Source organism: Balaenoptera borealis (genome assembly GCF_965194805.1).
Source record: "Balaenoptera borealis genome assembly, chromosome: 14".
Taxonomy (NCBI): domain Eukaryota; kingdom Metazoa; phylum Chordata; class Mammalia; order Artiodactyla; family Balaenopteridae; genus Balaenoptera; species Balaenoptera borealis.
Window position 1 is genome coordinate 41075442 of NC_138875.1, and position 12251 is coordinate 41087692.

General features: G+C 36.6%; 1 protein-coding gene across 5 annotated transcripts in view; it reads right to left on the bottom strand.

The window, feature by feature from the left end:
• GALNT1 (polypeptide N-acetylgalactosaminyltransferase 1) overlaps positions 1–12251 on the bottom strand; it is a 127111-nt gene that overhangs the window by 53527 nt on the left and 61333 nt on the right. For all 5 annotated transcript variants that reach the window (XM_082354314.1, XM_082354315.1, XM_082354318.1 and 2 more), the window contains one exon: positions 5728–5902. In XM_082354314.1, coding sequence (XP_082210440.1) covers positions 5728–5902 — 175 coding nt within the window. The remainder of the gene's footprint in view (positions 1–5727; positions 5903–12251) is intronic.

Below are 12251 nucleotides of genomic sequence, written 5' to 3' on the forward strand. Positions count from 1 at the left end.
GAGAATATGGCAACTTGTTAAAATTCAATAAAGTTAGTGGTTGATACAAAGCTTTGTTATCTCCTATAGCCTTCTGAATGTTTAGACTATTTCATTCAAAAAAAATTAATAGCTAAAATAAGGAAAGCGAAAGCTACGTTTTCCAAAGAATAACATTTCTGAGAGATCACTAGTGAAAGATGGAAAATGCAAAAGAGGGCTTCCCTGGTGGCGCAGTGGTTAAGAATCCGCCTGCCAATGCAGGGGACACGGGTTCGATCCCCGGTCTGGGAAGATCCCACATGCCGCAGAGCAACTAAGCCCATGCGCCACAACTACTGAGCCTGCGCTCTAGAGCCCGCAAGCCACAACTACTGAGCCCGCGCGCTTAGAGCCCATGCTCCGCAACAAGAGAAGCCACCGCAGTGAGAAGGCTGCGCACCGCGATAAAGAGTAGCCCCGCTAGCCACAACTAAAGAAAGCCCGCGCACAGCAACCGAAGCAGCCAAAAAAAAAAAAAACACAAAAGAAAAGATACTTCAAGATAAATATTTTAAGGCATATTTTTAAACTACTAATTATCACGTGTGTCTTTGAGGCAACAGATAAAAAATGAGGGAACTCACTAAACTTGTATAACAAAAATTTACATTTCATGAAGCAGGTAGAAATCATACTATAAAAGGATAAATACAAAGAGTAAAATTTATGTTAGAATATTGTTTTCAAAATTGTATTTAACGGAAAACAAAATACATATTAGCCTTAGAACTACCAATTACTATTTATAGAATAACAACATTACTGAAAACATCTAAAAGATTATAAAACCGTAAGTCTTAAAAATTATAAGCACAGCAACTCCCAGAAGTTTATCCAAATCATCTAGAGAAGCTTATCTAACATGAGAAAATAAACAGAATTCTACTAAATACATGATTTTAATCTGTTTCCAGAATTTCATCTAACATTAAAAGGAATAGTTAAGAAAATGAGAAAAAAATAACCTTCAGCAATTAGGCAGAGAAAGAAGGGAATTAAAAGTCAGAAGACCTGGATTCAAACCTGATTCAATTGTCCTGGGCTACAGCAATCTCTCTGAGGCACTTAACAGCAGCCTGCCTCATAGGACTGATAATTTTTTAAACCAAAGTTAAAATTACTTTAAAAACTAGAAAGATTAAAATGCTACTGTTATACTAAACATCTCACAAATATTTCTGTGAATAAAAAAGTTAAGTTGCAGGGTTTTGTGTCTGTATCTTTAAGTCAGAAAACAACAGCAACGACTTAGTAATTAAAAATTTAACAAATAAAAAATTCAAGAGAATAGCTGAAAGGTAGCCTAGCATTTCTCCCTGGAAGTAGAACAGAAAGACGAGAAAAGATAAAAATAAAAGGGACTAAGAGAATCAATGCGAGCAGTCCAAAGCCTTGGCTAATAAGAGTTTCAATGATAGAAAACAGACTGATGGGACATATAATAGGCCTGTCTAATAGGTCACAACTTACTTGACTTCAAGGATATTGGTACAAAACGCCTTTAACCTACCAATCTACAGGGACGAGAGGAAACAGAAGAACACAATCAGTGGCACCAGCAATCAGCAAAATGCAGACTCAGGAAAGATACAAGACGCTCCACCTGGTATTCAAATAATAAACTGTAAGGGAAAAAAGAAGACGGAACCTACAGACTAAGAGAGACTTGAGATAGATATCTACCAGTTGCAATGTGTGCACCTTATTTGCATCCCGATACAAACACTCTTAAAAAAGGAAAATATATGACATAACTAGGGAAATTTAACTGGCTATTTCATGTTATCAAGGAATCACTGTTAATACTTTTTTTAGGTATGAAAAACGGTATCATGATTTTTCCCTTTCCTTTTTTTTTGTTCTATGAGTCCTATCTTTCAGAGACAAATATTGTAATATTTGCAAATGGTAGGTCTTTGCCTGAGGTTGGGGAATCTGCTTCTAATCTCACGCAACTGGTTGATCCCCCAAATCCACAAACCATGTGGGCTTCTCCACAGGGCCATTCCTGTCATGTCAGCTGGCTTACCCCAGAGTCAATGATCCAAGTGAGAATAAAAGACCAAATTGGAAACCATAGTGTATTTTATAACCCAATCCTGAAAATGACACTCCATCACTTGTACGGTGTTCTGCTGGTCATACAGACCAACCCTAGCACAACATAGGAAGAGACCACACAGAAGTGTAAATACCAGGAGAAGGAGATTGTTGCAGGACATCTTAGAGGGTATAAAAGAGAACTTTTAGGAACTGTTGAAGCAAGGTGATGAATACATTAGGGTTCATACTATTATCTCTATTTTTGTATATATTTGAAAATTTCCATAATAAAAAGTTTTTCAAAACTTTTTTTTTAAAAAAAAGGATAAAAGCACAGAAATGGAACAAGAAGGCAAAAAAATGGCTATTCAGCGGTCGTAGTGACTTTGTGCCACCTCATGAAGCAGCCCTGTCCCACAGAGACCCAATGGTTGGCCAGAAGGGCTGTGTATTAGCAGCTGGACTAGCAATCCAGCACAAGGCAGGGTTTTTTCAAGTCTGAGAAGTCCTCATCAAGCCCCAGATTTGGTGCACAAGCATACATATCACTCCGTTTAAACACTCATCTTTATATCAGGAAGTTGTTCACTGTGCAAAAACTAGTGTTTATAATATATTTAATATACTTATAAGCTACTCATTAATAAAAGTATCTTCAAGAACCATGTAAAAGATTTTAAAAAATAAACAATAAAATGTGTTGAGAGTGGTGATGTATTTAGGGGAATTATTAAAAGCGCAGAAACAACTCTACTATAAACAATAATAGTTAAGGTTCTTTTTAATGCACACATCACTGAATTTAACTGAGACTTCCTTGAGGAGTCTAGCTTTCTTCAATAATTCTTAAATTACTCAGGAAAGTACACAGTTTGTGAAAATCTAAGTTTACAACGAAGCTTCTCTTGACTGATGTCCGCTGAACCAATTTGCTGGATGAATACTCTATATCCCCTCAGTTTAATTTTTACATGCACAATATTCAATGGTTACCTTATTATGACTTATTCATAGCTGTGCCATGTAATAAACTATGATTACCTTTGCCTTCTCTGAACAACTTCACAAAATTTTCCCTGGATTTAATGATTGTTTAATTTTTTTCTTGCAATGGTTTTCTATGTACTTATTACTAATTCAATCCCAAATTCTCCATCAATTGTCTAAATCTCTCCAAGACATTCAGCCTTATCAGGTACGACTTCAACAACATCTCCTTGAAGTCTCTCCTGGTGAGCATTTTCTGAGCTGCTCCCACCCGGGCTGGCTGCCTCTTTGCCTGACCAACTCTCACCCGTGGCTGTCCTTACACCATCTTCCAGAGATTCCCACCATCTCTCGCACATCAGATCTCCTGTCTTCTACATCCTGTGTCAACCTTTTCCTTGATTTAAGTCCTCTTTTGGTGGAGCACAAGCCAGTAACTTCCCAAGAAAAGATATGTGGCGGCAGTTCAATGTTTTGAGACCTTGCATTCCCAAAATGTCCTTATTTAACCTGTGCACTTTGTTAATTTGGATGCACACAGAATTCTAGGTTGGCAGTTATTTTCCTTTAGAATTTTGCTCCTTTGTTTCCAGAGTTGCTGCTGAGAAGTTTGAAGATATTCTGATAAATAATCCTTTGATTGTGATCTGCTTTCTTCTCAAGAGAAACTTATAAGAGGTCTTTTTCAGGGAACGATTGCCAGTGTTCTGAAAGTCACAATGCCTTGGGGGTGCAGTCTGTTTTCATCTGTTGTCCTGAAAACTTAATGGTCTTTCAATCCAAAACCTGTACAGTCCAGTTCTGGAAAATCTGGTGGATAAATTTTCTCCTTCCCACCTGCCTACCCCTCTCCTCACTTTTTTTGTTGTTCTCTTTGAGACTCCTATTAATCAAACATTGGTCCTCATTGATAGTCAATTCAATTTCATATGCTTTTACTATTGTCCATCTCTTTGATCTATTTGTATGGAAGATTTCCTCCCAACCTGCTACTGAGTTTTGTTTTGTTTTAATTCCCAAAAGCTCTTTTTGGTTCCCTCAGTCTATTTTTTGAATGGTATCCTATTCTTGTTTTATGGTTGTAATATAAATATGTTTTCTTATTTCATTGGGATTACTAATTATTTCTTTTTAAGTTTTCTTCCCCCTGAATAGTCAGTCTTTGCTTCCTCCAAGTTGCTTAAAGTTTTGAATTATACTTTACATGTTTGAGGGTTTCCTGTGATGTCTAGTATTCCTTGGCCATCTATTACTAAAAATGGAAGGCCAAAAAACTGAATATAAGCTCTGAATATTTAAGTGAGGCTTAGTAACTATGAGTATCCTCCACTGGAGTGACCAGGCTATGCTATTAAGTTGGAGAATCTCTGATGTCAGTGTTTGCAGTTGTTTTGCTTTTCTCTAGGGCTAGTCCAATTCTGCTGAAAAAGATCCTCCAATCTCCTGCCTGGAGGGATAAAGCCTGGCTGCTGGCATTAATGGGAGCCATAGAGGGCAAGGTGGCTAGGGGGTCTCAACAGCTAGAATGTATATGTTCACTTGATCTACCTTTCTCTGTACAGTTCCCTTACTTTTAACTGGGCCTGTTGCCCTCCAGTCCAGATACCTTGTATTACCTTCTTCGTATGGCACAACTGGGCCTTCTATTGCTGGCAGGAGTGTAAGTTGGTACAACCATCTTGGAAAAATGTTTGGCAGCCCGTGCTAAAGCTGCTTAAGTGTATACCCTATTCCTTTCCCCAATACGTATACCAAATAGAAATGAGAGCTTAAGTCTTCCTAAAATGTGCACAGAAATGTCACCATAGCCTTTATTCACAATGGTCAAAAAGTGGAAACAACACAAATATCTATCAACATGTAAATAAACTATGGTATATTCACATAACAAACCACAACACTGCGATGGACAAGAATAAGTTTCTGATATATGCAACAATATGGATCTCAGAGACACCAAAGAATATAAACAGTATGGGTCCATTTATAAACAGTTCAAAGAAGGACAAAGCTAATCTATGTTTAGAGATCAAAACAATGGCTGCCCCTGGTGGTTGGAGTATTGACTGGAAAGGAACACAAGAGAACTTTCAGGGGTGATGGAAATGTTCTGTAACTTGATTTGGATGAGGGTTAGACAGGTACATACATATGTAAAAATTCAGTCATCTGTATGCTTATGACTGTATACTTCACCATTTTAAGTTACACACAACTTTAAAGAATCTTGTAAAAAATTAATTATATACACCAAGGGGGGAAAGCGGCGGGGGTGGGTGGGTGGGATGAACTGGGAGATTGGGACTGACATATATACACTAATATGTATAAAACAGATAACTAATAAGAACCTGCTGTATAAAAAAAAAAATAAAATTCAAATAAAAAAATTAATTATATAAATGTTTTGTTAATAATGAAGTTTAAAATCCCTACTAATCTATCAAGATAAACAATTATCTTCCAAAGCCTAAAATATATAGTCCCAATGATCGCTAGAACTTGAGGTATTATTTTATCAGCATTTAACTATTTAAGTGGGGGGGGGGGTAAGTAGTAACTTAGTGATGTAACGATCACTTTAAGAACAGTCAACACTAAAGTGCAATTTATTGGGAATTCATAACATACTTTTCATTCATATTAAATACAATTAGGACCACACTAGGTACTTACCCTTCTAACCTAACATCTGGTAAAGATCTGTTGAGTGCAATCATCTCACTTGCCATTAAATTGAACTGATTGATTTTAAACATCTCTTTCATCTTTTCTTGATCCTCTTTAGGAATGATGACTGGTTTCCCCATTTCTCCAGGACCTTCATGAGGCTTTTGTACTGGCTCTAGAACTAAGAATAAGGAGGAAACTTAACTAACATTAATTGTATAACAATTGATTCATGTTTCTGTTTAATAACATTTGAGTTTAAACTATGCCCTCAACAACCAGAGCCATTTCTGAGACCATCCTCTCCCAGTCTGTGACACGGCCTAGGGGCTGCCTTGTCCTCCGCTTCCACGCCTCGTCCTGACTCAAGACCTCCTCACTTTGCACCACTCACCTGAACCACTTCATGGCCTTGGCACTCCCATCTCGGATATCCTTACCACATTAATCTCCCTAAAGCATAGTCTTCATTGTGTTATTCTCATGGTCTCCTAGAGGCCAATCTCTTTAATAGGAAATTTAATCTAACTTCCCAAACCCACCACCTGCTGGGCTCTCCACCTCCCACCCCCCGGATCCTCATCCTCCAGTTAAACAGCACCCACTACTTTCCTCCATGTGCCTCATGTCTTCTTGCGTTGGTGCCTTTCCTCACACTGGCCCCCTCCCTTGGCACCTCCTTCCTACCTCTACCTCTAGCAATACCAAACTCACACTTGTCCTTCAAGGCCCAGCTAAAACAGCTTCTCTCCTGCAGCTTTTCTGCATCTCTCTAGAGTGATCATTTACTACTCTTGCCTACTACATCATTTTGTCCAGGGCTCTATGTCTCTAATCAATAGTTCTCTCTTATTATGATCGCTAAACCTGCCTATGACACCCTCCCCTAACTAGATTATGATCTCTTTTTTAGCTGGAGTTTTTTGTTCATTCACGTACCTTCTGTGGAGTTTAGCAGTGTTTTATAGGCATTTTATAACTACATGCTAAATTAATATGTGAGTAAAAGTGTTATTCAAAATAAGTCAAAATGAAATCCTAGAACTGACAATAGTAGACATTATAATAAGCATTATGCAAGGTGGAGCATCAAGAAATATAATTCTTGAGAATTTCTTTTATTTTGAATTTCTTTTATGCTTTGAGCTTTTTATTTGTTCAAACATTCATTGTAAACTTTTTTACTTTATTGCACTTAAGTGAGAAAATACAGCCTTCCAACAATAAATATTTAATGAGCACCTACATCATAGCAGCCACTGTGCCAGGCACTGAGGATCAGTGCAGACAACACATTACATGTTCTCTACCCTCATGTGGCTTAAAATTCCTACCTTTTGAAAGGTATTAACATTTCCTTTGTGGGCTAGAAAAATGCTTCATTTTTAAAAATGCTAAGTGGAATGTGTTAAAATTATGTATTCCATATATGTAGATTACATATTTGAAATATATCTAGTAAATAACCTTATTAATGAAAAAAAAAGAAATATAATTCTAATCAGAAGTAATGTTATCTCGTAATATATAGTTGTCCCTCAGTATCCATGGGGGACTGGTTCCAAGACACCCCCCTCACCCCGCCCTGCGGATACCAAAATCCACAGACGCACAAGTCCCTTATATAAAAAGTTGTGGTACGGTCAGGCCTCTATATAACCCATGGATATGGAGGACCGGCTATATCAGTAAAAAGAATAATATTCCTGATCAGCAATTCCCAAATCTTGTTCCTTGCTATATGCTTTTGAGATGCTGAAAAGTGTTCCAAGAAAAATATGTTCTAGAATATATTAAATTTGAAAAAAAACTGTTAAACTTCCCATCTAAGAGGGATGGGTAGAAAATGAGGTGAGGATAAGAATGGGATGAAAATATCTGTTTTGTACATTACTTGTTTATTTTTAAAGCTGAAAGTTTTATTCTCCTACAGTGTGTTTTTTAGGCATCCCCGAAAGTCTCTGGACAAAAATGAAGATATCAAGGCAGTAGACAAACCAGCTCATTTCAGCCAAGCTTCATCTGCCCAAGAACAGCTCTAGTTGGTAAAGCTGACCTATAGGATGACTGTTCAGATGGGGTACAAAGGAACCTACCAATACCAGAGTTGCAGAATATTATTCACTGTGTCCTCAAAAACTCTGTCTAGAATATAAAATCTATTCTAGAGGACTATCAAGGAAAAAAATGGTGGACAATAACTTTCCCCATTCTCAGAATGAACTGTGATTCCAAGAAGAAAGTTAAAATATTAGGAAATAACTTAAATTATAGGAAACTCTTATAACACAATTTTTAAAAACAAATCCCGCCTAATTTTTGTCAAGTAAGCTCTTTAAATATAAGAATTAAAAATTTTCAGTGACAAAAATTTCCAATGCCAAGTGTAATAAAAACTGTAAGTACAGAAGTATAATGCCCATATAAGCTTTTAAAACTTTAAATATCATAAATTATAAAACTCTCAAGAGTCAATTCTTACTTACCTGTCTCTGAAAATAAAGAGTAATTAACAGATTTGGGGGTTGGGACATTCACGGGTCAATATAAAGCAGCGGAGTTCTAGAGGTAACAGTTATTTTATCTGCATGGCACAGATAACCTGAAGAGCAGGTGGGAGACATCTAGTGGCCCTGATTATAAATATCCTTCAGTTACCTTGCCCTATTTTAGCATAAGATGATGCTTTAAAGAAAAGTTATAATGGAAACATTTTCACACTACTCAGTTTTTTAATTGAGTATTAAGTTATACAGAACACCATCTATAACATATTTTTGCTGGGGGCAGGGTGGGGTAGATCCTGAATCTGATCAAGCCTCTGGATTTACTTACCAATTCACACGAAATATAGGGGACAGAGGAAATGATAAAAAAACATTAAAGGGATGCAAATCCTGACTGTGGGAAACTGGAGAAAACAAAAAAAAACCATTTCTTCTTCCTCAACAACAACCAAAAACGGGGGGTGGGGAGGACAAAAAGAAAGAGGTATCCATGTATCTATGCCACAAGACTAGCTTTGAGTTGATAACTGTTGAAGCCAGATGGTATATGGGAGATCAATTTTCTATTTTTCTCTACTTTTGTTTATGTTTGGAAATTTTCCATGAGGACTGGGGGGAGCATGAAGGAGCACTCAAGAAATTATTACTTTAAGAACCAGTAAGTATAAACTTGATTGCTTACAGCCTAAAAGACTGTATGACCAGAAAGTTAAAATCCTGCCCCATCACAGTGAAGTAAAACTCTAGCCTTGAGGTCTTAAAGAATTGGGCAAAACTGTTCAACATATAAAATCCTCCTGGCTGCAATATTTTACAAATTTGGTCACCTGGTACTTACTAATAATCTAAATATCTAGTATAATACCCACATTATATACTTTAACCTACTGATACACATGCGATCTCAGAGCCGCATTTAAAATGACCATTAATCAAAAGTTATATGACTACTGCATGACTTACAGAATCCACCACAATACTCTAATTTAGAAATTATAATATCCTGAAGAATTACACCAACCAGTAAACGAATTTTCTTTGGCAAAGATGCCAGGATAAAATGCAACTAGCTAGTGAATATTTTTACTACTAATGCACTTGCAGTATTAAAAAGCAACTAACAAAGAAGATAGTAAGCATTAACTTTCCTTGTATTCTACTTACCAGTCTTTCATGTAAATTAAAAAAGAGTTCAGTGAAACTTGTTTGAAAGCAAATGAAATGGGTTTGGATATTATCATTTCCCAAACTGAAAAACAAACTTTCGTTGCCATAAAATTTTATAGGCAGATCATTTCTAAAAATCAAATCAGCTTTGACAAGGGGGTGACTAAGGTGTTATTCCAAAGTATTATGTGAGAACAAACATTTTATTATACACTTTAGTTAAACTTCATTTACATGACAATGTAGAGAAGTTTCATGTTTTAGAAAATTTAATTTTCGAAAAAACTATAGGTTCACTCTGAATGCTGCCAAATAAGATTCACATATACAAACCACATGACATACCTATGAATGTGTTTTAATAAATCTTACAAATTTCTAATTTGTATTTTTCTCATGGAAGTGGAATAAGGAGGTATAAAGTTACATGATACCCATTTGGGGAAGATGGGGAAGATAAAAGGCTAAAATCATTTCTCCCAAACAATTTTCTTATCTTATTATACAACTATCTTTACTATTTTTATGCACTATATTTCACTTATTCCAAAATATTTTTTCCCATATTTTAACATCTCTGAAATTGGGATGTGGCTTACAATGACAACTGAAATGTTTTTGCTTTCTTAGTGTATATAATATGTATTCTAGAAACAAAGCAAATTACCTCATTTTTTTAACGTCAAAATATTATTGCATGTAACTAAATTCATTGATAACTCTCTGCTACCTCAACACCTGTCAGTTTCAACCTTCATTCCAATTTTATATTCAATTCATTTGTAATGTGTTCAAATAAAACTCTAAGCACACTAAAAGTCTGTAATAAAGAGTTTCTGAAAGCCTTTACTAACAATATTTTTAAGTTTTTAATCATCAGAAGTTTCTTCTATAAAATATGTTCTCAAACTTTTCCTACTGTTTGACAACTGAAATAATTCTAGCAGAAGCACATGAAAACTTGAATAATCAACATTTTAATAATCTGAAAATCAAGTACAGTGCTGGCACAAAGGATTAATTCCTACTTGAAATTGCATCTGTAAAAATAGTGAATAGTCTATGCAACATCCAAATCCCTAAATTGAATGAATGAGTTAATTCTAAAAAGCAGAAGAGTTGCAAAAATATTCCCAAGACATAACCCACACTAACCCTGTTTTTTCAAAGGGAATCTAATCTAATTCTCTAGCAACAGAAGAATTTTGCCATTCTCAGTCTGGGGTATAAAATACAAGTATAAAACTATGAGAGAGAACTGCTCAGGAAAATAAAACAAAACAAAACAAAACAAAACCAACCCTCTGAAACACCAAAGACTGGCCTGTTGTTACCTGACGCAGGCAAGTAACAAGTAAATGTAAGAATCCTAGAAAACTAAATATATCAACGATAATCTTATAAGCATTATCATAAGGATAATGAATCCATTTTGCTTAAAAATAGGACACCTTTTTGCACACAATAGTATAAAGAACAGAATTTGGTAAATTTTACCAAATTGGCACTGTAAAGCAGTTCAAAGAAGTTCAGAAATGAGGTCCTTACAATACTGAGACAATTGCTCTGGAGTGTTGTATCTGCTCATTGTTTTTTTTGCTTTTTTGTTTTGATTTGGTTTTTCAAATGCCATAGAAAACGAATATCCTGGAGACCTTATGTGTTCTATCAAAAGAGACCTACATTCCTCTAGGTCACTGACTGTACTTGCTAATTCCACTAAGAAGGTCCACATCCTTGGTGCCATCACCTATCAACCCTCTCCCAACAATTTTAGAGAAAGATCTGTTCAGTGGCACCACAATTCCTCAGCAGCCTTATGTTGAGAGCCTTAACAACCTTAGGCCTCGGATGCTACTTGAGACCTCTCAGCACCCACTGCACTGAAACTTCACATCAGAGCAGATTTTTCAAACTGTTCTTGCTTAGCATCAATTGTCCCCCTTCCCTAAATCATTTCCTCGCTCTTTGCCTTCAATCCCTTAAGGCTACATGGAACACAGTTTGAAAAAGTGGATGCTCTAGGGCCCCATCTGGAACCGCTGGCCTCTCCAAGTCTCTCCCTTCAGCTATTAACTCACGTCTTGGCTTACTGCTCAGTGCTTCTCTCATCCTTCCGCTGCTCACGTCCTTCTCAGTCTGTCCCACTCAACACCCTGATGCCCCCAGGCCATTATAAAGCTTCTATCAATACATCGTCTTGTCTCAACAGGGGCCCCATCTACCAGACTTAAATCCGGCTCTTCCCCAGAGCCCACTAACCTCACAACCCTCAACAACTTTCATTCTCCGTCTCCCAGGAGGTAACGATGCTCTCTCATAGCTCTACATTGTTACTTTCAGACCATTTCTCCTTTACTTCGTACTTCTGTACTTTGTATGAAAGCTACTCCTTTTCTTTGATGCTCATGCTACTAGTGGTTTTCCAAAACTGTATTAACCTTAGAATCCTCTTCAAGGATAATCTTTTTCTTCTGGTTGATACCACACTGTCTCATCTGCTGAGAATTGGCTCTTTCAAGTATTACTTCATTCCTTTATATTTTAAACCTCTCTCTCAACATACATAAAAAATACATACATACATAGAAAACCAACTTTGGCTCCATTCCTTTCTTTTAAACTACTGTACTATCTATCTCTTTGTGTGGAAGCTTCCTAAAAGGATAAGCTACACATCAGTAATATCAAATCCACTGGCACTGAAATGGCACTTGCTAGGGTCACAAGAAACCCCCTGTTGGGAAACACATCAGAACCACTTCTTCATCTCAGGTAAAATCTCTGAACAAACATCACTCCTGGATTTCCATACCCCACTCCCTCTGGCTTCTCCTCCTACTCTGACTTCCAGAA